This window comes from Natator depressus, chromosome 3, assembly GCF_965152275.1.
Source record: "Natator depressus isolate rNatDep1 chromosome 3, rNatDep2.hap1, whole genome shotgun sequence".
NCBI lineage: Eukaryota > Metazoa > Chordata > Testudines > Cheloniidae > Natator > Natator depressus.
This window is the reverse complement of record NC_134236.1, coordinates 10,502,663-10,527,839: the sequence shown is the minus strand read 5'-3', so window position 1 is coordinate 10,527,839 and position 25,177 is coordinate 10,502,663. Positions and strand designations below refer to the sequence as shown.

The following is a 25,177-nucleotide window of genomic DNA, read 5'->3' as shown; positions in this document are numbered from 1 at the left end:
ATGTGCTAATATGGCTCTGTTCTTGTCTGAGAGCTTCGCAAGCTTTCAAAAATACAGATACGTCAATCACTCTTTTTTTTTTCATCATAGCCTGTAGGCAAAATAGTCTGACTAATTCAGAGGGGTGGGTTGTTTGTTTGAAATGGGAGAATTGTATGTGCGTGAACAACTAATTGAGGAGAAGATAGATTGAAGAAATTTTGGATTAATGCAGAAAGTGGGTATTGTTCTGACGTCCTGCTCCAACCAGTAGACAGTGCTCTCCCCCCAGAACGAAGTACTAGTATTATCCAGGTACACTGAAGAAGGGTGACTTTCATTCTCCCAGGTATAGACAGGGAACTGAGATACGGAAAGGCTGGCCCAAGGTCAGTGCCAGAGCTAGGCCTGGGGCACAGCTGCACATCTCCCCTCACCACTGGAGCCCACAGCCCACACCCCACCAAGCTGGGAATGGAACCCAGGAGTCCTGATGCCTCAGGCCCCCAGCTCCCCCCAAGGGACCCTCTCCTAGAAATAAGGCCCCGCTCCGCCTGTTGTACCACACTAGCTCAGAGCTGGGCAGCCATGACCCCCACACCTCTCCCACGTTACCCCACCATTGCCCAGAACCCGCTGGCCAGAGGGAGCCAGAAGACTGGGGCGCCACCGAACATGGTCCCTGCAGCCTCAAGGGACTACATGTCCCAGCATGCAACGCTCTACGCGGAACGACAGGGACCCGGGGGACTACGCTTCCCAGCATGCATCACCCCCTCCTGACCCTCGCGGCCCGAAGGCTGGCGCGTGGCCCGCTGGGGGCTGTAGTCCCGCTCCCTCCCGCAGAGAGTCGCGACGCTCCTCCCCCCGCTATCCCCTGCCGGCAGGGTGTCCCGTGCCTGCTTGGAAGACGGAAGCCGAGGAGGAGGGAGAGTCGGAGGAGCGGCGGCGGCGGCGGCGGGATGGGAGACTCCAAAGTGAAGGTGGCGGTGCGGGTCCGTCCCATGAACAGGAGGGGTGAGTGCGGCTCAGCCCCCTCCGCGCCCGGCCCAGGGGGGAAAGGGAGAGACCCCGACCCCCCCCCTCCCCCGCTCTGAGTGGGGAGAGACCCCGACCGACCCCGACCCCCCCTCCCCCGCTCTGAGTGGGGAGAGACCCCGACAGACCCCGACCCCCCTCCCCCGCTCTGAGTGGGGAGAGACCCCGACCGACCCCCCCGCTCTGAGTCGGGAGAGAGACCGACCGACGACCCCGCCCCCCCCCGCTCTGAGTGGGGAGAGACACCGACTGACCCCGCCCCCCCCCCGCTCTGAGTCGGGAGAGACACCGACCGACCGACCCTGCCCCTCGCTGAGGGAGAGACACCGACCGAGCCCGCCCCCCCTCCCCCCCGCTCTGAGTGGGGAGAGACACCGACCGACCGACCGACCCTGCCCCTCGCTGAGGGGGAGACACGGACCGACCCCGCCCTGAGTCGGGAGAGAGACCGACCGACCCCCCCCCCCGCTTCTCCCCCCCCCCACACACTTACTTACACACACACACACTAGTCCCTGAAGAGAGAGGGACACCCCCTTGCACACCCCTCGCTGAGCAAAGCCCCACACCAAGCCAAGCACTGTGTATGGGGGGGGGGATTTACTGCCCTTCTTCCCCCCCCCCCCCCCCCCCCGGGAGCCTGGCAGCAGGTAGCACCAGGGCAAGGGAGGAACAGACCCTGCTGCTGTGGAGGGTGAGTGGGGTTAAGCTTCAGAGTAGCAGCCGTGTTAGTCTGTATTCGCAAAAAGAAAAGGAGTACTTGTGGCACCTTAGAGACTAACCAATTTATTTGAGCATGAGCTTTCCTGAGCTACAGCTCACTTCATCGGATTAAGCTGCCTCCACATAGAGAAGTTACTCCCCCCCTTGACTAATTCACGTCCCCTCTGTAACCACCCCATATTTCTCTCCTTTATGAGTCTCACTCCTTCTAAGGTCTCCCCCTTCATAATCTTCCTCTGTCTTCTCCTCTCTTCCTGTCTCCCACCTCTAGAATCCCCCACCTCTTGCACCCATTTTACAATGGGGCTCCTTCCTTGTCTCCTCACTTCCTTCCCACTCAGATTTCTTCCTTCCCTGTTTTCCCCCCCTCTCATTCTCCCCCGCCCATCCACTTTCCCTTCTCCCTTCCACCAAATGACTCCTCCCTCGGCGTGTGAGAGTGACCCAAAGTGTCCCAGACTCTATGAGGACATGAGATAAAAGAAGCTGGAAGAGGAAGTGTGAATTGACGAGGGAATTTTTAAAATAAAACTTGCCTATGGGGTGTATTAATTACAGTCTGGGTATTTTTCTTTTCTTTGACTGTGATTTTTTTAAACTCAGAAAAATGCAGTTGTTGCAGCTGGTCAAGAAACAAATGTACAAAAGGAAATACAGTGTTGTTAAAAGTCAGGAAATAAATTAAGGAAAAAATATACATGTGCACACAATTAGTGTCTCAGTACAACATTTCTGATGCTCCTGAAACTTACTGTAATGAACAATGAGGTAATGCCAGGTTTGTGTACTGTTATGCAGTCTTAAAGTCTGACTGTCTTAGGGATCATCCTCTGGTAACACTTCAAAAGTTGTTCTTGTGGTTTGTTTGTTTGTTTGTTTTTTTTTAATAAACCTAAAGGCAAGAGAGTGATTTTAAAAAACCTGTGTTGTAATTTGCGTTTTAATTTTTAGTAACATTAGTATGAATCTTGGGAGGTCTTTGGATGTGAAATGAGAAATAGTCTGAATTCTGTTCATGGTTATTGCTCATGATCCCTCAAAAGGAGATTTTAAAATATTATAAACCTGTTGCTGACTGACTGTAGAAGCTTAACCTTTGAAATATTCTTGACGTCTGCATGCTGTTATTGTCTTTGGACTGTAAATTCCTCAGGGTAGGAAGCTTTCTGCTGTAGATCTATAAAGTGGCATGCAAATCTATTTGTTATGCTTCTAGGCATTGTATAAATAAGTAGTAATAGGTTCTCTGCAGAAGAAGTACAAGGATCTCTCTGCTGAAAGGATTACCATTTTATCTATGGTACTATTGGTCCAATCCAGCTCCCATTATAGCTAATGGGAATTGGATTGGGCCCCATATAAATAACTACATCTGCCTCCTTGCAAGACAGGTTTACCACACTAACTTCTTGTATTGAAGTGGGTGTTTGAGTAAACATTCATTGGTCCACTTATGTTGCTTATTTGTTGCATCTTGTCTCAGATTGCATCCCAATACTATAAACACTTATGTGCATAATCTCATTGAGTTCTGTGGAACTACTCATATGAGTGAGGTCACCTGATGGTCTTCTGGGCAAGAACCATATCTTTGTTGTTGTGTATTTAGCAACTAACATAATGAAACCCTGAACCTTTTTGGGGTGCTACCGAAGTATCTAGTTTTTGTTGTTGTTATTTATTATTACTATTATTCACAGCTGTTTTCTTCAATTGAATAGAACTATGTTGGGGTCTCTTGGTTCTTTTTACTAAAGAATATTCACAGGCTCTCAATTTCATCATACAGGTTTTTGATACCAATCTGTAACTTCAAGTGAAGTGATATACATTTATTTTTATGGTAGCTAGGGTGAGTGCTTGAGTTCACTTTATAAAAGTGTGACCTAGTTAAATGTCAACTGGACCCATAAAAACAAATAAGGGAAATCTAATGACAGACAATTTGAGCTCTTATAATTTATTTTTACACTTCTGTCTTCAAGTTTATTTTTCATTCCAAGTAGTATTGATAGATGCACTAAATGTGTTTGATTCATATGGCAGGTTTCAGAGTAGCAGCCATGTTAGTCTGTATCTGCAAAAAGAACAGGAGTACTTGTGGCACCTTAGAGACTAACAAATTTATTAGAGCAAAAGCTTATATATAAATCCTTTCAGTTATCTAGTGATGTACCATACCTATATGTTAGTGTAGAGGGATCTTAACTATACCATACCCTTGTTCATCTTAACAATAACATTAGCTGAAGAAGATGGTTTAGTGATCTCTGCTTCAAATTTGAAGTACCTAGATTCCTTGGAACCATATGTTTAAATCTCTGTCATGTTAACTCAGACCTTCCTCTTTCCAAGGTAGATAAATTGAGTACCACTCAGTTTGTTGAAGGTAAGAAAAAGGATTCTTGTGTCAGCTTGAATATTAAGGCCGCCTTTTCAAGAGAAGGAATTTTCCTTAGGGCTTGTCTACCCTGGCAATTTACAGCGCTGCAACTTCCTCGCTCAGGGGTGTGAAAAAACACCCCCCTGAGCGCAGCAAGTTTCAGCTCTGTAAAGGGCCAGCGTCGACAGTGCACCAGCGCTGGAAGCCACGCTCCTTGTGGAGCTGTTTTTTTAGAGCACTGGGAGAGCTCTCTCGCAGTGCTCTGCCACAACCACACAAGGCACGTTAAAGTGCTGCCGCGGCAGTGTAGGCTAGCCCTTAGTGTCCTTGCAGTATATTTTCCACTATTATGCAATGTGCTGTGTGCCAGCTTTCTGCTGCCCTGCACTTTGGAGGTGGTTGCATTTCCACTATGTTATGAATATATTGTTTGTGAAATGTTCTGGATGAAAGGTACTACAGAAATATAAATGATGTATCTGAGAATTGAAGTTTATTATGCATGATTAATCTTATTGTTATAGCATAGCTAGTTTCACAAATGAAGTGGTAAATGTCATATCTTGATGACAGTATGTGAAGCACAAGGATTTTACTCTCCATTATCCTCTTTAAAGTGAATGGTTAGAGTATATTAATATTAAACTCTCATAGTGTAAACAATAATAAACCTGGGGATCACTGTGGAAAACTATGCAGTGACACATAGATAAAGCATGTGGTTCTAGTTTGTTTCAGCTTGCTTAAAATATAATTGCATAACTGAGAAATGCTTGTAACACCTTGGGCGTGCTGAGTATTTACTCTCAAAGAGGGACAATAATTATGATTATGGCTCAGATTATGTCACAGATATTTTTAGTAAAAATCATGGACAGGTTTCGGGCAATAAACAAAAATTCAGGGAAGCCCGTGACCTGCCCTTGATTTCTATTAAAAATATCCCTGACAAAATGGGGAAGGAGGAGGTTCCAGCTTCCAAAGGGGCTCTGGGGCCTGCCCACCCGCCATAGCTGGCCCACTGCAGGGGGGTGAGGGGGGCTGCCATCTGCAGGGGCTGGGAGCTCCGGGGTCCCTCTGCTGCCGAGCAGCTAGGAGCTGCTGGGGGCCTGCTGACAGCGGCGGCTGAGAGCTGCGGTGCTGCTTGCTGACAGTTCCAGCCCTGGGCAGAAAATGTCACAGTCGTCTCTGGAAGTTATAGATTCCAGGAATGCCTACGTTTGCTATAACTTTGCTCAGATTTTTTTCTTCTTAGTTTTGTTTATTTTGTGCAGTTTTGACAGCACTTTGTATATAATCAATTGGTTTTCCCTTTGTGTGGGTCTTTCACATAGCAAAGGGAAGAAATAATGACTTTTCAGATTTTTCTGAAACAAAAGATGGCAGAGAGCATATGTGGTATCTGAAATTACTTTCAATTTTTTTTAAAAAAAAACACCTAATTTTTAAGATGATGGTGCTTCTTTAAAATAATTTTTAAAACTTTTTTTGTGTTATAAAACTTCAAATTAAAAAACAGATGCTTTCAAAACTCTTCACATTTAATGCTGTTTAGATTTCTGCATTTTTCTCAGCTTGGATAAACTTTAGTAAACAAAAACCTAACTTCTCATTTAGGTTCTCATGCAGTAGCATAATACCACAATGTACAGTTGTAAACTCTGCAGAGCCATGTTAATCTGTTTTAAATTGGATAAAAGAAATTCCACTGTCATTTAAAAAAAAAATCAGGTAAAAAGTCTATTGGTCTCAAACTTTGTGAAAGCTTATTTTGAACTTTTATATTTTGGGCCAAATTTGACCTGGCAGTGTTGCATTTTTAAATAAAAGCTTTAGTTATTTATATACTTAATACCATTTTCATGTTTCACAGTTTTCATACTTCAGCTGTTCACTATAAACCACATTAAATACACCTTTTAGTCCTTATAGCCAACAGATTTCCTAAAACTGAAATGGTTGTTTTAAAAGGCAACATAACTCCTCAGACTTGACCAACATTTTGATAAATTTCAGACATACAAGTTTTACTTTAATATATCACTTTTCCTTTAGAATTATCCCAAAGCAGTTCTTACAAACTATATTTAAGATCACTTTGTCTACCATTGAACTATAGCCACCTCAGAGGTAGCTGTTTAAAAATACCCCACATCAGTGTGTAATAGTTCAGAAATTTCTATATATGCCTGATTTCTTGGGTCCCAGATCCAATCTATAAAATCCCCTGAAAGCTGTATCTGCCTTAGAACTGGTAAGTTAGGTGTGGACCTAAAGTTGTATTTATCTACAAAATTTGAGGTGAAATTGGACATGCAGTTCCTTAATTTTCACCCTAAATAAAGAGATAGAGTTTACATAACCCTACAAGCTCTTTGAGCTAGGCACAGGGCTAAAAGCATATGGCCTGTGTGTGGGATCTCTTACAAGACTCATAAGGCTTGCCAGGGGGTTGATGCACTTAGGTGAAGCCCCACTCATGCAGCTCCTCAGATGTTCAGGACCTGGGCTCTTCTTCTAATGATTTTAAGAAGATGAGTCTCCCCTCATGCACACCTTGGAGGAATCAAGAAAAAGGTGGGGAGAGAGGAAATGCCCACCATTTTGCTTCATGCCCCAGTTGCACAGTAGGAATTTTCAAAAAAATTCATTCATCATACTGACACGTATGAGTGATGAGTGCACATTATCAAACAGTTATTCACATGACTTTGTTAAACACCTGTTGCAAGTCCAAAAGGTAAATTTGGGTAGGTGGCAAAGATACTTTTGATCACCTTGGTTTTCAGAGTAGATGTCCCAATTCCCATGCTCTGCAGCTCTGAAATAGGCTTTTGTTACTCTACAGTAAATATTTTCCAAGATGATGAAACTGTGAAGTCTCAAATTCTCCAAAAGTAGTCAGCTGATTACTGTATCCTGGTAGTATTCTTCTGTCTTCACTGAAACAAGTGGTTGTTGATTGTGCTTCCCCAGTTAATGCTGTATCTAGTCCCAGTAGATCTGATAGTATTAATCAGTATTGCCAAACCCAAGCAGTCAATCAAGAGGTAGCCTTAATGCCCTTAATTTCCCCTTCCAACAAAATGAATAATGTATAATTGTTTCTTGAGGTCCTGTTTAACACATACCAATCTGTCTGTAGGATTTCTACATAGAGGGTGGTTTTACGGTATCTTTGTAACAATCAAAAGAGAGGGTGTATAATATGTGTTAAATCTGCTGGCACGTTTTTTTTTTCTTCCTTTCTCCTGAGGACACGTGGTATTGAGGAGCTATTCCATCTTGCTTACAAACTTCTGAATGTACTTGCCAAACAGATCTGGCGTGATTGGAATAACAGAGACTTGGTGGGATAACTCACATGACTGGAGTACAGTCATGGATGGTTATAAACTGTTCAGGAAGGACAGGCAGGGCAGAAAAGGTGGGGGAGTAGCACTGTATGTAAGGGAGCAGTATGACTGCTCAGAGCTCCGGTACGAAACTGTGGAAAAACCTGAGTGTCTCTGGATTAAGTTTAGAAGTGTGTGCAACAAGAGTGATGTAGTAGTGGGAGTCTGCTATAGACCACCGGACCAGGGGGATGAGGTGGATGAGGCTTTCTTCCGGCAACTCACGGAAGCTACTAGATTGCATGCCCTGATTCTCATGGGTGACTTTAATTTTCCTGATATCTGCTGGGAGAGCAATACAGCGGTGCATAGACAATCCAGGAAGTTTTTGGAAAGCGTAGGGGACAATTTCCTGGCGCAAGTGCTAGGGGAGCCAACTGGGGGGGCGCTTTTCTTGACCTGCTGCTCACAAACCGGGTAGAATTAGTGGGGGAAGCAAAAGTGGATGGGAATCTGGGAGGCAGTGACCATGAGTTGGTTGAGTTCAGGATCCTGACGCAGGGAAGAAAGGTAAGCAGCAGGATACGGACCCTGGACTTCAGGAAAGCGGACTTCGACTCCCTCAGGGAACAGATGGCCAGGATCCCCTGGGGGACTAACATGAAGGGGAAGGGAGTCCAGGAGAGCTGGCTGTATTTCAAGGAATCCCTGTTGAGGTTACAGGGACAAACCATCCCGATGAGTCGAAAGAATAGTAAACATGGCAGGCGACCAGCTTGGCTTAATGGTGAAATCCTAGCAGATCTTAAACATAAAAAAGAAGCTTACAAGAAGTGGAAGGTTGGACATATGACCAGGGAAGAGTATAAAAATATTGCTCGGGCATGTAGGAAAGATATCAGGAGGGCCAAATCGCACCTGGAGCTGCAGCTAGCAAGAGATGGCAAGAATAACAAAAAGGGTTTCTTCAGGTATGTTGGCAACAAGAAGAAAGCCAAGGAAAGTGTGGGCCCCTTACTGAATGAGGGAGGCAACCTAGTGACAGAGGATGTGGAAAAAGCTAATGTACTCAATGCTTTTTTTGCCTCTGTTTTCACTAACAAGGTCAGCTCCCAGACTGCTGCGCTGGGCATCACAAAATGGGGAAGAGATGGCCAGCCCTCTGTGGAGATAGAGGTGGTTAGGAACTATTTAGAAAAGCTGGACGTGCACAAGTCCATGGGGCCGGACGAGTTGCATCCGAGAGTGCTGAAGGAATTGGCGGCTGTGATTGCAGAGCCCTTGGCCATTATCTTTGAAAACTCGTGGCGAACGGGGGAAGTCCCGGATGACTGGAAAAAGGCTAATGTAGTGCCAATCTTTAAAAAAGGGAAGAAGGAGGATCCTGGGAACTACAGGCCAGTCAGCCTCACCTCAGTCCCTGGAAAAATCATGGAGCAGGTCCTCAAAGAATCAATCCTGAAGCACTTACATGAGAGGAAAGTGATCAGGAACAGTCAGCATGGGTTCACCAAGGGAAGGTCATGCCTGACTAATCTAATCGCCTTTTATGATGAGATTACTGGTTCTGTGGATGAAGGAAAGCAGTGGATGTATTGTTTCTTGACTTTAGCAAAGCTTTTGACACGGTCTCCCACAGTATTCTTGTCAGCAAGTTAAGGAAGTATGGGCTGGATGAATGCACTATAAGGTGGGTAGAAAGCTGGCTAGATTGTCAGGCTCAACGGGTAGTGATCAATGGCTCCATGTCTAGTTGGCAGCTGGTGTCAAGTGGAGTGCCCCAGGGGTCGGTCCTGGGGCCGGTTTTGTTCAATATCTTCATAAATGATCTGGAGGATGGTGTGGATTGCACTCTCAGCAAATTTGCGGATGATACTAAACTGGGAGGAGTGGTAGATATGCTGGAGGGGAGGGATAGGATACAGAAGGACCTAGACAGATTGGAGGATTGGGCCAAAAGAAATCTGATGAGGTTCAATAAGGATAAGTGCAGGGTCCTACACTTAGGACAGAAGAATCCAATGCACCGCTACAGACTAGGGACCGAATGGCTAGGCAGCAGTTCTGCGGAAAAAGACCTAGGGGTGACAGTGGACGAGAAGCTGGATATGAGTCAGCAGTGTGCCCTTGTTGCCAAGAAGGCCAATGGCATTTTGGGATGTATAAGTAGGGGCATAGCGAGCAGATCGAGGGACGTGATCGTTCCCCTCTATTCGACACTGGTGAGGCCTCATCTGGAGTACTGTGTCCAGTTTTGGGCCCTACACTACAAGAAGGATGTGGATAAATTGGAGAGAGTCCAGCGAAGGGCAACAAAAATGATTAGGGGTCTAGAGCACATGACTTATGAGGAGAGGCTGAGGGAACTGGGATTGTTTAGTCTGCAGAAGAGAAGAATGAGGGGGGATTTGATAGCTGCTTTCAACTACCTGAAAGGGGGTTCCAAAGAGGATGGCTCTAGACTGTTCTCAATGGTAGCAGATGACAGAACGAGGAGTAATGGTCTCAAGTTGCAATGTGGGAGGTTTAGATTGGATATTAGGAAAAATTTTTTCACTAAGAGGGTGGTGAAACACTGGAATGCGTTACCTAGGGAGGTGGTAGAATCTCCTTCCTTAGAGGTTTTTAAGGTCAGGCTTGACAAAGCCCTGGCTGGGATGATTTAACTGGGAATTGGTCCTGCTTCGAGCAGGGGGTTGGACTAGATGACCTTCTGGGGTCCCTTCCAACCCTGATATTCTATGATTCTATGATCTCTCTAAATTGCACTGAGACCCTGATCGGGTGGGGAGCCCCAGACAGGAAGCACTTTATTGCCCTTTAATCCCCGGGGCCAGAGGAGGACAATTGGCTCCAAACACAACGCTGATAGACCTACTCTTCAAGGCTGGATTGAGAATAATTCATCTCTTGTTCCACTTTGTGCTTTACACTAGAAATGTAAACATTTTTAGTAATTGTGAGGAATAAGCTGCTTATTAAAAATCTTGGAATGCAATTACTAGCCAACCAGACCAAGAAAATTTGGCGTGTCACAACTGTAGAGCATAAATATAAACTCAATTAAACTGACAGTACTGTGTGATAATGATAGGCAAGCTGATTGTCAGTACGTGGAGGAGGAAGTCAAAACTAATATTAGAAGAGCTTCGGAAATTTGCCTGGTTGAAAATCTTTCAGAACAAAACTACTTCTCTGTCTTTACTGGTGCTTTATATAATGCATTAGAAGGGAACAATTATATGGTTGGGTCACATTAGATTAATTGGAACTAGTGCTCGCCAAACAAAATCTGGTTCTGGTACCCTTGCACCGTGGCTTTCTGTTTTGTGCTTATTCATAGGATGACAAAGACATAGGTCATTCTCTCACTTACACACACACACACACACAGGTTTTTTTTAACCTTTTTGTGATCAGGTAAAAAACAAATCTATTTCCATTTTACATGTAGCCATTTATGAAATGAAAGAAACCTGCTTCTACTATGTTACTTTTGTAGTTCCCAGAAGCGTGCTAGGTGTTTCACAGAATAACTTGAAACACATGGTCCTTGCCTCAAAGAGTTTACAATCTAAATTTGAGATGTTATGCAAAGAGTGGAGGTGGGGATGAGGATTACAGTAAACATGGTTAGTCAGTTTAGGCATGAACACATCTTGGTGACTCAACTAAGGTTTTTTTTAGCATATAAAAGTGAGGATATTCTGTTCAGGTTCTTATTCAGCTTTCATCATCATAGTATCTGAGCATCTTTCAGGAGTGATTTAAGCAATATGACCAGTATCTGTCTTGAATATAGAAATAATATTATTTACTCATTTTGGGCCTTGTAAAAGTGGGTTTTCTAGATTTAGTGTCATAATACTGCTCCCATTTCACCCTATCGACAGCTCCACCTGTTAGTGAGTAGACACTTCAGTCTTGCTTCACTTCTACAAAAACTAGTTTCAGTACTTGTGGTGGAGAGTATTCCCACACTCTCCTAATGGTTTTATTACCTGTACCAGCTAGCCTATTACTTCCAGGGGTGTCACCCCTCTTCTCTCTAAGTGCACCTTGCTGATATTATACGTGCACACAATTATTACATAAAATGTTTCTAGTAGTTGGTCTGGAATCTGCTGGTGTCTCAGTGCTGGCAATTGGCATGACATCTCGGTGTCACCCCAGTGGATGAGTACATAACTGGAAACTTGCCTCATACTAGGGCCAGCCTGCCCCCAGCTAGGTATGCGGAACTGTGACAGCAGCAAGGAGAGCCTTCAACAAAACTCAACTAGTACTTTCAGTTTGAAAAGAATAAATGCTTTTAAATCACACTAAATCAATCACAATAGACTGTCTCTGGCACTGAAGTTTAACACTAGTTCTGGTTTTTTTTGTGTGGCTAGTGGGGAGCTTGGTGGCTAGAGGAAGTGATAGTGCATAAAATCTGGTACATTAAGAATGGCATTTGATACTTTTTTATTTCTTTATAGAGTTTGATCTGCATACAAAATGTGTGGTGGATGTGGACACAAACAAGGTTATTCTTCATCCTGTAAACACCAATCTTTCAAAAGGAGATGCCAGGTAAGACTTTTAAAATAAGAAGCACTGGTCTAATACATTAGGTACGGACCTAGCAACTGGGAGATTTTGGTTCCGGCATGTGATCTTGGGCACATTTCTTAAATTCTCCAATATAGTTACCCCCATCTTTAAAATGAGGCCAATAATGTATACCCACCTCAGTAAGGTACTCTTGAGATCTACAGGTGATTCTAGAGAGAATACTTGCACACCACCCTTCCCTAACTAATATTTCAACCCATAATGCTGTTAGTTACCTTTTCGTTTATTCATTTCTGTACTCCTGTGTGGGTTGTTTTAGATGTGACAGCTGATTTCAGAGCAGGGCAAAGTCTCCCTCATTTTTGGAAGAGGGAAATTTGCTCATACTTTTTCATGCAACTTTGCTTGTGTCTGGTCAGTAAGGGAAAGGACATGCAGGCATATTGGAGAGATCTATAGCTATAGTAGGTGCCTACATATTGAGGGTATTAGATGCATTAGGAATGCTTAGCATGGAGATGACAGTTGAAGGCAGGGACTAACTTTTATGTAGAAAATGGCCAAGAGACTGCAAATGTATTAACCCCTAAATGCCAAAGGTCCTGGTGATGTTTGAAAGAGGGGGAGAGTGACTAGCTTATTTCTTGTTTGCTCTCAGGAGAAGAAAGGAGAAACCGAAAACAAAGTGGGGGTGAAAGAAAGAAGGGTGAAGTGTAGAGAGAGACCAGTGAAAGTGTACTGAAAACAATACAGTAAAAGAGATGACATTATCCATTATTTTAAAAAAGAGCAAAACCAGGAGTTAGGAAGTATATTGAAGCTAGGAAGGGAAGGAAAGAATAACAGGTAAGAACTGTAGTTCTTTACATTTCAAAAAACTTACTTAAAGTTGGTTGACAGTGTTAAATACAATGCATAACTACTTTTTTTTCCTTAAAATTACAGTGGTTTTGGGAGTGTAGTGGCACAGTAATTCATCCTGTTCAGAAGACTTAATCTTTGGGCTAGAAGATGTCACGTAAACTTCTCAAGCCCTAAGTAGCATGTAGAAAAATGAGGCAAGAGGAGATTAAGGAGACCCGGTGCAAACTTCCACTGATGTCAATGAAAAGGCTTCTGCCGAAGTCAGTGGAAGCTGGTTCAGGGCTTTTGTGACTTGCCCAAAGTCAAATAGGAAGTCTGGCAGAGCTAGGTATAGAACCCATATTATTTAGCTCATGACTTCAGTCCTCTGCTGTAGCCACAAGACCAACTAATTCTGTCTTGAAAGTTGTCTAAAACTGTTCATGTAAAGTCACTGGTAGTGGGTAAGGAACATGTAGTTAAAATACCTGTTGTGGGTGGGGAATTCAGTCATGTGGTAGAAGTGCTTTCGCTTCCCTGGACTGAGTCAGCTCACTAAACAATGGGCAAAGTTCAAATTTGCTAGACTATTATATTGGGATTACAAGGTGTGTATCCCCTATGAAGGGAAAACTAGCATTACTCCCACTTCTAAGCAAATAGGCTGAAGGCGTAAGTACAAAACTGAGAACCATATAATTGGAGCAAAGCCACATGGAGGTTGGGGGTGTGGAACACAGTAGCTCATGTTCATTGTGGGTTTTTTTTTATGGGTTATGTGGCCACCTCATCCCTGTCCTTTACCTGTGACACTGGCCAGTCTGATTAAAGTTCTGCATTACACATCTCTCCATCCACAAATGTCAGAAAATCTGGTACTGTTGCCAAGTCAACAGGCAAGCATCTGATGTAGGATTTTCCATTTCCCAGTTTCCACAGTCTGTGAAATATTACTTTAGGGACAAATACAGTCCTGCATAACTGAAAAGGGTAGCAGAGAGTCAGAGAAATTTGGCTGTGGTACGAGGGTTGAGGGAACATATCTCTAGCTAGCAGATTTATACCAAAACATCTGCGCTGTCCCTGCATGCTACCCACACAAATTCCTCAAGGCCAGGCCCATGAGTCTGGAAAATTCCTCACTGCTATGTTCAAGTTTTAGGTAGAAGATTTCAGGCAGTAACAAAAATTCAATTGATAAGGTGTCCTAGTTTGGGATAAGGGACTGTGAAGTGAGGCTGTACATGAACAAGGCAATTTATAATTCAGTTACTAGTAACTCTTAGCCTCCTTTAAAACGAAATAAAAGGATTCCTTCTCCCCACTTGCCTTTCCCCTGCATCACAAAATAATCAACTGTAGAGTTTGGAAGTTTTGACTCCTTTTTTTTGTTTTATTTTTTATTTTATTTTAAACATTAAACAATCCAGCAAGTCAACTGTTCCGGCTGCTTTATGGCTTTACTTACATATGACTGGATGTTCAGTGACTAATCTTTTAATGATACTCTAGATTTGTAAAGTAAAACTTCATAACTAGGAGTGTTGTTTAAAAGAAAAGTTGGAACTCCTGAGTTCTATTCCAACTCTTAATGGATATCTTGAAAACTTGGGCTTTAACATCTCTGCTTCTGTTTTTCCCCATCTGCAGGATGGACCTTGTATTTATCTATTTCATTAGAGATGGTGAAAATTAATGAATGCTAGTCAAATGATTTGAAAGCCTTAGATGAAATGTGTCTGACTGTGTGTGTTTCTGAACAGGTTACACCTTGAAGACACTTATTACCCCTGCTAGCCTTCCTTAACCCAGGAGTGACCTTACATGGGACAGCGAAATCTAGCCAGTTACTGTATTGGGCAGCCCTTATTATGGCTGTGGTGGTAGTGTCAGTAATCTGCTCATGTAAAGTAGGTCAACTTCAAAATCTACAGAATAACCTCCAAGCTGGTTATGCTACAGTACTAGCTCCAATCTTAGTTTGGTTTTGTGTGTGTTCTTCCTCCCTTGTAAAGAAGGAAGCTATATCACACACCCACACCCCACCCCCCCAACCTCCTCTGTTCGGTAACACTGTCTGCAAAGGCCTACCAAGAAAAACTTCTCTAAAGCTGCTGTCATAAAAAATGCTTAGCTATAAATCCTTAGACGTTTGTCTTCCGTCTAGCTCCTCCCATCCCCACCTCCAGACTTGCAGCACTGCAGTAGCACGGCTGCAGCACTTAGTGAATATGCTGCCTCTGCCAACAGGAGAGCTTCTCCCATCAGCATAGGTACTCCACCTTCCTGACTGGTGGTAGTTATGTCAACCGGAGAAGCCCTTCCGTTGACATAGCACGGTCTGCCCAGGGGTTGGGTTCACAGGCACTGACTTTTGTTTTTGCTGGTGGATTCCCCACCCCCATTCCATTCTGAGCCCCGTTGCCATTTGGCCTTTTCCCGTTCCTGCTCTGCCCCCTTCCCTGAGACCCCCCAAGCACCCCTGCCACTCTGTCCTCTCTGCCTTCTCCCCTGAGCGCCTCCCACTTGCTGTTCGCTCCTTTCTGCCCCCTCCTGCATTAAGGGCCAATGACTGGAGGACGGGGCAGGGAGGAGCGAACGGCTGTGGCCTCAGGGGAGGAGGTGCAGCACGGATGGGGTCCAAGGGGAAGAGGTCGAGCAGGGGCGGGGCCTCAGGGTGGAGTGCAGGCCGGGCACCCATAAAGTTGGCACCTATGGTTATGTTGTTATAACTAGGTCACCTGAAAATCCACACCCTGGAGCAATGTAGTTATACCAAGATAAGTTCCTAGTGTAGACCAAGCCTAATTTTGTCTTATGGAGCTGTTTGTGTTCTCTCTGTTGCAAAAGGTCAGAGCTCATATTTCCTCACCAACATAAAATTTTACAGTGCATTGTAAGCATTATTCAAAAGTTTATTAGTTTGTAGTTGGCATGGGGAGAGGTTGTGAATTCATTTTGATAAGGGTGAAAAGATAAGATCTGCATAACAACTGGGATGTCTGTAAGAACTAAGTTTTTGAATAACCCATAAATAGATTGCACTTCCTGAAGCTTCTACGGCTTCTTGATTCTAGACTTTTTTTTTGTTTAGAAAACATAGTATTTAAACAGACAGATTTTTTTTTTAAAGGCTAGAAATTAACTACTTTTGACCAGTTAGGGAAAAGGAGATAAATTACAGGGCATAATTATAATTGTGTGTAAATGATAAACCCTTGGTTAATTTGCATATTGGTCAAACCCAGGGTTATAAACAAAGAGCGATGGTTGTAAATTACAGCACTTACTAAATCAGTATAATAGAAGCCAGCATTACAAAGAATATTGGACTTTATTTTTAACCATGTGCCTTTATTAAGCGCTAAAAGTAGTTTCAGATACTATGTATGTTCTTTAGTTCCAGTCCCTATTTATGGTTTTATAGTCACATTACTATTTTCAAAATCCTTCCCTTCCCCATTATTGTATGACAGACTGACACACAAGGGACCTTCCAGGGTAAATTGTGCAACTGACTATTTTATGCATTTGATAATTTTTGTACATAAACAAAAACAAACAAAAATGATATTTCAGTTATACTAATATTAGGTAAAAACTGTTCAGTTACAAGTGTCATTGATGGTGACCTTAAATATCTAACACTGCTCTTAGTAATAATAAATAAATTAAAAAACCATAAATCGTGGTTTGTTTTTTAGTGTTCAAAATGACAGCACAGTCTGTTGCTAAGGAAACTGGTTTCAGAGTAGCAGCCATGTTAGTCTGTATTCGCAAAAAGAAAAGGAGTACTTGTGGCACCTTAGAGACTAACCAATTTATTTGAGCATAAGCTTTTGTGAGCTACAGCTCACTTCATCGGATGCTGTAGCTCACGAAAGCTTATGCTCAAATAAAGTGGTTAGTCTCTAAGGTGCCACAAGTCCTCCTTTTCTTTTTAAGGAAACTGGGTTGTATAAAAAATTTACACAGTTTTCACTATCCCCTAAGGATTTTCAGAAAGCTGAAGATGAAATCAGCTGGCATTTTATTCAGCTCTGAGATTTGCATCCTCGATATACATGTTTGGAACTCATGAGTTACCTCTCCTTTGCTCACTTGATAAGCAGCAGCCCAACCAAATATAATCAAGAACGTTTTAGTGTCTTTATAAGATTCTTTGGCCATGCACCTTTTGCAGGTTTTTCTGAGGCAGATGTGGCAGCCTCTACAGAGACTTAAGGGGGAGATGGCAAACAATTATGGGCTACAACCTTTTCCAGTAGAAATTCTTAACAGGCTCTACTTTGAGATCCATGGGGACATGGCAATTGGATCATTATGGCTGCTGCTAACCACTGGGTAATATCCAGTGATGAGCTGCCAAAATCTTAACAACCGGTTCCCTCCTCACCCCACGAGGGGGTTGTGCCCCCCCACCCCAGGACTCCTGCCCCATCCAACCCCCCGCGTTCCTTGACGCTCCCCCCGGACCCTTGCCCCTTCCACCCCTGTCCCCTGACTGCCCCCAGAACCGGGCAGGAGGGTCTCGTGGGCCACCGTAGTGGGTGCCCACCCCACCCCTAAGAGCCAGAGGGACCTGCCGGGGGGCAAGGTGGGGAGTACCAGCGTTGCTTGCCTGGGGCAGCTCCCAGGAAGCATCTGGCAGGTCCCTCTGGCTTCTAGGGGCGGGGTAGCGTAGCTGGGGGGGAGCAAGGGGAGCGGCTGCTCCCCCCACTGATCACATCAAAAGTGGCGCCTTAGGCACTGACTCCGTGGGTGCTCCGGGGCTGGAGCATCCACAGGGAGAATTTGGTGGATGCAGAGCACCCACTAGCAGCTCTGCGCCCGGCCCCAGCTCACCTCCGCTCCTCCTCCTCCCCCTCTTCCTCCTCCCCTAACGCGCCACCCCACTCTGCTTCTCTCCCCCCTCTCACCCCCCCCCCCCCGCGGCCTTCCCGCGAATCAGCTGTTCGCATGGGAAGCCTGGGAGGGCTGAGAGGCAAGCGGCAGCTTCGTGCTCAGGCCCAGGGAGGCGGAGGTGAGCTTGGGCGGGGAGCGGTTCCCCTGCGCGCCCCGCCCCGCCCCCCCCCCGGTTACTTGCTGCGGTGTGGGTGGCCCTCCTTGCCTCCCCCCGCCCCAGCTCACCTCCGCTCCGCCTCCCTGGGCCTGAGCACGAAGCCGGTGCTTGCTTCTCAGCCCTCCCAGGCTTCCTGCACAAACAGCTGATTCGTGGGGGTGGGGGTGTGTGTGTGTGGAGAAGCACAGTGGGGGGAAGCATAACTTGGGGGCGGAAGGGGAGCAGAGGTGGGTTGGGCGCGGGGCGGGGCAGGGCAAGGAGCTGCTGGTGGGTGCTCTGCACCCACCAAATTTTCCCCATGGGTGCTCCAACCCCGGAGTACCCACGGTGTTGGTGCCTAAGGCGCCACTTTTGGCTGGTTGTTAAATTTAGAAGCCCTTTTAGAACCCTCGCGCGTCAACCGGTTCTAAAAGGGCTTCTAAATTTAACAACCGGTTCCAGTGAACTGGTGCGAACCGGCTCCAGCTCACCACTGGTAATATCCCTTAGGAGATAAATTTTATCTAGGTGAATTTGACAGGGTATTGAGAAAGCAGGACTAATTTCCATGGAGCTCAGCAAACAGCCTAGCAGTTCTAGAGCAGGGTGAACTTTTCATAGACCGCAGATTTGAATGAGTGGCTGATTTAATAAGTTTGAGATGAAACAGTAGATAATCCAGTATGCTGAACTCTTCAACTCTTTCTCTCTGTTGGGACTGATTGTTTTTTAATGAAGTTAAGAGCTCTTTGTTCCTGTTCCAGAAGAGAGGGAGATGGGGTTTTCCCCAGACCTGCTCTTCTCAGGTAATAAAGATGAGACAGTGTAAGAGGTTGATGTATCAAAAGACACGGTGCTGGAAAATAATGATCTTTGAGTTCAGAGTAGTAAGTAGCATACAACCAAGAGTTCTGAAGGGACTACAGAGTGAAGTGGCTGAACTGCTAACTAAAATATGCAATCTGTAGCACAATAATTGACTTGAACTTGTCCATAGAATAGCAGATAAAGGAAAGCTAGCTGATATATTATTATTTGGATTAAAAAAAAAAAGGCTTTGGCAAAATCCCTTAAGAAACTAAGTAGTCAAGGGGTGAGAAATAATCGCTGTCGTAGGTTTAAAAACCAGCGAAGAGATGAGAGAGTAGGAATAAATGGTCAACTTTTTGCCATATTGAATATTGACATTAATTCATAAAAGGATTATCCATTTATAATGATGATGGGAACGTACACAGTTACATTAAGTAGGGTGACTTTCTTTTAGAAAGCATATCAACTTCATGATTCAGGGCATAAGCCATGACCACTTGTTTCTTGAGGTTACGCAGAAGCTTCCTTTATTGGGCAGGTTCCATAACTATTCAGTATGTGGTTTCCTGAACTTTACTCTGAAGCATCTGGTATTGAACATGGCCAGAGACTGAATATTGGACTAGATGGATGCCTTGTCAGGTCTGGTCCTGCAATTTTTATGTTGCTATTTGACCGCAAGCCCGCTGGGGAAGGAGATGTTTCTGTGCCTGAAGATGAAAAGAAAATGTTACAATTTACAGCCTTTTTCTTTCCCGTTTCCTCCCTGTTGTTAGCTGTTGTTGTAGCTACTTTTGCTTGGGATGGCATCGATTCACAATTGATGTTCTGTGGGTGTAGAAACAGAACTTGTTAGTTAATTGGCTCTGTGCACATCAGTATGCTATTGAGGAATTTCTTGCCTTATTGATGAGTGTTCGTATTCAGTTCTAAAGCTCTAATTGTGAGTGGAATTTATGGGTTACATATTCAATTTAGTCTTACACTAAACAAGTCTTCATACTGTGTCTTGTAATATAAAAGCATCCCCTAAGGAAGATGGAATGGACATAGCATTTATGAAAAACTTCAAAAAAATCCTGGACTGTGACTTGTTGGCCTGTTGACAATGAGCTGAGGGGAAGCCTGCAATTCACAAGATCCATATTGGTGTACTGAGGGTCTGGAAATGCAGCTAACCAGTAACTCTAGTGAGCAAAAACAGCCTTGTGAGACTGATGCTTCCTGTATTGCTAGTATTGCCTGTGTAGCTTTGTTACCTGAGTGTTTGAAAACAGCATTTAACAGATGTGTTCAGTAAGATCACCTGCAGATCTTTCTTATGAAATTCCTTCATACAAACTCCTGCTGACATTTATAGATCAACTTCCTAAGGAAGCTTAAAGCTTAGCTGTAAAATATTTCCTCTAATTCAGGCCTTTATCATTTAAAATTATGACTTAGCTGTTTGAGTGGTTGCACAGATTTCTGGCAAAGTCAGTTACTTTTTAAGTCCGTTATTAGTAGGACTTATCGTAGTACAAGGCGTATTAGATCTAAATTATGTAGCATGTTTCCTGATTTATGTAGTAGAGCTGAACTATATTTTGTACTCAAAAGGGATCTTTAATTTTACTGAAATAATTCTGAAAGTGTGTGTGTAAGTGTGATAGATATATAGATAGATAGATATAGATATAGATATAGATAATCTCAAATGCCACAGGAATTCATCAAGAGCTTGTGTGGATTCCTGAGATGCTTGGGCACTCTGCATGGCAGCTGACTGCCCATCCTGCATGGAACTTAAGCTGGGTAAGTGTGGGGACAGGCAGAGGTAGAAGGATTTGAAACACTATCCTGAGGACATCAGAAGGAGGTTTCCAAGAGTATGCAACTGCCATCTAAGACTCATAAACCACACAGAAGTGGAGGTTCCACTCCTATGTGGTTTAGGAGTTGAATAACACGGGGAGGTGGCTGCCATGTGAAACACCTACCACGCGTAGGAGTTGGACATTTAGGAGCTGTGCCAGAGAAGAAGGTGGCTGTTGTACAGAAAATGGTAGGTGTCTATACTAAGGAACAGGAAGGTGGCAGCAACAAGAGAATTTCTGCGGATTTGTGATATATGGATTAATGTAGCATCCTGGCAAAAATGTAAATATATTCAGCCATTTGGGAGGTTAAATAACTGCATAATGTCCAGGGCCTTAAGTATTAATTTATGAAACTAGACAAATATGGTCATCACATGACAGCCTTTGAGCTGGAGAGCTGTCTGATGTGAGACATGAAACAAGGATTCAGAAATTCCTACAGTTGTCAAATGAAACCTACTATAGTGATTTTAATGTTCTTTTTTTATTTTTAGAACAAAAAGTTGAAATGATATGTGAATGGAATAAGAATCTTTTGGTTCTGCATCTGAAAGACAACCAGTTTGGGACTGAGAATGTAATCAGGTTGTAAAATAGTTTCATACTAACTCAAGACTAAAAGTGAAAATGCAGAAACTAATCAAAAACTCTTGCTATGGAGAAAATGTAATAAAGAGAACCTGTAACTATCCCTGCAGGCTTTTGTGTGCTTAATAGGACTAAAAGAAGAAGCTGCTGTATTTTCTCAAGCAAAACATGAAATAAACTTTAAAATTTTACAATTATATAAATGTCTAAAAGGATAAATGTTCTTCCCATCCCTCTTTCCTCCCCCCAGTCTGGCTCTTTGCTAGCCACTCTTCCCTTCATTGTGACCATCCAAATCAGAGCTATGTAAAGTTTTGTAAATTCTATACTGTGGAATATGACATGAGTGAAAACTCTTTTTAAATTAGAACCAGGTCTTGAGCATCTCCCAGCTCCCCTGTTTTCAGTGGGAGTTACAGGTGCTGAGCACCACTAAGAATGAGTCCTTGAATATGCCAGTTGTCTTCATGCAGCTTCATAGCATGTCATGAGCTATAGTCTTTGTCACTGAGACTCACAAATAAAATGGATTTTGAAGGCAGATTACAATAGGATAGGTTTGCAGTCTACAGTCAGAGGTAAGACAAGTTTCTTTTTAGCCTTGTTAATCTGGCAAAATCTATAATAACCTACACTGTTTGCAAAGAAGAGAAGATAAGGTGGCATCCATATGTGAAGAGTATTGTTGTTTTGGGTGCCTTGTCTGAGAAGTGCAACCCCGACTGCATTTCAGATTTTTTTTCTTCTTATCCATAACATCCTGAACAGTAGTGTGTTATAAAACCACCTGTAATATGCCTGCCAACCTTAAGTTCACCTTACATAAAGGTGTTTTTGTTTTTTCAGGATATGTAATACAGCTGCTCGTTACGGAATATCTTTTAACATTGTTGACCTACTTGCTACTGTCTTCTGCTTTCTATGGCATGGTGATGTTAGTTGTTAAACAGCTTGCTATTCAGGCAAACGTCTGTCAATAGTTGAAGTTTTTTAATTGAGAAACAAGTCTACTTCTAGATGACATGCAAGAAGTGTATCATTCGTAGTCCAGTCTCGGTGCAAATTGACAGTAGTAGTAAAGATGAATCATCATTCGTGATTTAACAAAAAAAAGAGTCTTTATATATGGCATATGAAAGCTAGAAAAGTCATCTACATGAAAATATTCAAATGGGAGTCAGGTTTTTATGTCAACATAGCAATTTACAAAGAACTGCCCACAACTATTTTTTTTTCCTTTGGAAAAGTTAGTCTACATCAAAAGCTTGGTATACCAGGTCATGGATTTCCTTTTAAGGCTGTAAATGTAATACAGATACAGTCATCTTGGTGTCTTAGCATGTTTTAATTCGCCATTTCCTTGAATAATTTCATTTAATTAATATCCCTGTCCTGAAGTCCAAGCAAAATGGGTGAAATTCTGTTTCCATTTGTCAGTTTGTTGCAGTGAAGGTAGGAAGTACCTTTCAAGAAATCCACATGTTTCTAAATAAGAAAAGAATGAAAATGTTCCAGCTTGACTGTGAACCACTTATAACTACTCTCTGGTAACTGTTTTCCAACCAGTTATGCACCCACCTTATAGTAGCTCCATCTAGGATATATTTCCCTGTTTTGTTTATGAGAAGGTCATGCAAGATAGTGTCAAGGTTCCTCCCCCACTCTGAACTCTAGGGTACAGATGTGGGGACCTGCATGAAAAACCTCCTAAGCTTATCTTTACCAGCTTAGGTCAAAACTTCCCCAAGGTACAAAATATTCCACCCTTTGTCCTTGGATTGGCCGCTACCACCACCAAACAAATACTGGTTACTGGGGAAGAGCTGTTTGGACACGTCTTTCCCCCCAAAATACTTCCCAAAAACCTTGCACCCCACTTTCTGGACAAGGTTTGGTAAAAAACCTCACCAATTTGCCTAGGTGACTACAGACCCAGACCCTTGGATCCTAAGAACAATGAACAATCCTCCCAACACTTGCACCCCCCCTTTCCTGGGAAATGTTGGATAAAAAGCCTCACCAATTTGCATAGGTGACCACAGACCCAAACCCTTGGATCTGAGAACAATGAAAAAACATTCAGTTTTCTTACAAGAAGACTTTTAATAAAAATAGAAGTAATTAGAAATAAGAAATCCCCCCTGTAAAATCAGGATGGTAGATACCATACAGGGTAATTAGATTCAAAACATAGAGAACCCCTCTAGGCAAAACCTTAAGTTACAAAAAAGATACACAGACAGAAATAGTTATTCTATTCAGCACAATTCTTTTCTCAGCCATTTAAAGAAATCATAATCTAACACGTACCTAGCTAGATTACTTACTAAAAGTTCTAAGACTCCATTCCTGATCTATCCCCGGCAAAGACAGAATATAGACAAACACACAGACCCTTTGTTTCTCTCCCTCCTCCCAGCTTTTGAAAGTATCTTGTCTCCTCATTGGTCATTTTGGTCAGGTGCCAGCGAGGTTACCTTTAGCTTCTTAACCCTTTACAGGTGAGAGGAGATTTCCTCTGGCCAGGAGGGATTTTAAAGGGGTTTACCCTTCCCTTTATATTTATGACAGATAGTATCGAAAGTCCTACTACAGTCAAGATATACTACATCTACCGCTTCCCCCCCATCCACAAGGCTTGTTACCCTGTTGAGAGTGGTGGTCGCAATCCATCCAGCCTTGGAGATACAGAGCTTCTCCTCAACTTTTGGGGGCAATTCCTCATCCCTTGTTGCAAGTGCAACATAATGGTTCTTCATCATCACTGTGGTTGGTGTGTTAAGAGCAGGGGTGGATCACTGCCTGCTACTAGAGGTAAGTAGCAGCCAGTGTCCTCCCTGTGGACAAAGTTGCATCCTCCTCCCCCGGTGGTGTGACAGCAGTCCTCTCTAGGTGGATAGCTTCCTTAACCTTGGAGGCCTCCATATGAATACTCTCAATGAATTCCTCCTGGGCACAGATGCTTATGAGCCTAGCCACCACCTCCTGTTGCTTTCCCACCTGCTTCCTGAGAGATTCCACCAGCAGACACCTCCTTTCACATTGGACAGTCTCCCCAGCTTGGCTTTCTATGAAAGGGAAATACAGGCCAGAGTATCTACAAATCCACATCTGGGTAGAGGCATCCATGGTCAGGTTCTCTGTCTGGATACAGATGCAGGTGGACGAGACAGGAGCAGCACTGGCACTGGTTATGCGGCCTTTCTTAACCATAGTGATTATATTACGTCTCCCTCCTACAAACTTCCTATCAAACTTCCCTGTTTGCTAGTTACCTTGGATCGCTTAGCCTCTGGTTTTTAATCCCTTCTCTTCTAGGTCAACCCTGCCTCCTTGTTAATCACACAGGGAGAGGGCGATCACAAGGCTGATTGAGGATGATGAAGGGAGCAAAGGCTCAAAACATACCCAGAGACACAATCCCAACTGACACTGTGACTTAAACCAAAAAGGGAGAGAACCAAAAACCAAACAGCCAAACAAGCTCACTCACCCCAAGATTAGTACTCACAGCTTGCTCAGCAGGGAGTTGTTCTTCTCTCGCTCTCAAACTCCCCTGTATGCTAACATGACCAATAATAGTTGTTAAAGAAGCTTTGTGCATTCTTATGGGAGTTCGTAGCTTTTTGATGAGGAAGGGCTGGAGTATACATATTGAAATATTGTATATAGTCTTCTAAATATTATTCCATACCTGCTGTGGAAAGGAAAGTGCCTATGATTATTTTCTACATTGTTTGTAGTCTCATTAAGGGATATTGAGTCAGAGATGAATTTCATATATGTTAATGTGGTGGTGTCTTCATTGTCCCGAGGAATTTTAAATTCAGCACGCAATATAAGTTAGAATTTGTAACTCTTAATTTGAGGTATTTGGAAGATTCCTGGGGAGGGAATAATTTTATAGCTCTCAAAAGTTAAATTGCCTCTTGAAATTAAATCTTTGATGTACTTAATTCTCCATTACATTCAGACAGCCCAAGTAAGGGTCATTGATCTGTTTCTGCTGTCACTTACA

At 43.4% G+C, this 25,177-nt stretch overlaps 1 protein-coding gene across 1 annotated transcript in view; it reads left to right on the top strand.

Annotated features, from left to right (window-relative positions):
* Nucleotides 1-938: 938 nt before the first annotated feature.
* Nucleotides 939-25,177, top strand: part of KIF13B (kinesin family member 13B) — a 208,266-nt gene continuing 184,027 nt past the window's right edge. The window contains exons 1-2 of the mRNA XM_074947418.1: nucleotides 939-996; nucleotides 11,940-12,033. Coding sequence (XP_074803519.1) covers nucleotides 942-996; nucleotides 11,940-12,033 — 149 coding nt within the window. The 5' untranslated portion in view covers nucleotides 939-941. The remainder of the gene's footprint in view (nucleotides 997-11,939; nucleotides 12,034-25,177) is intronic.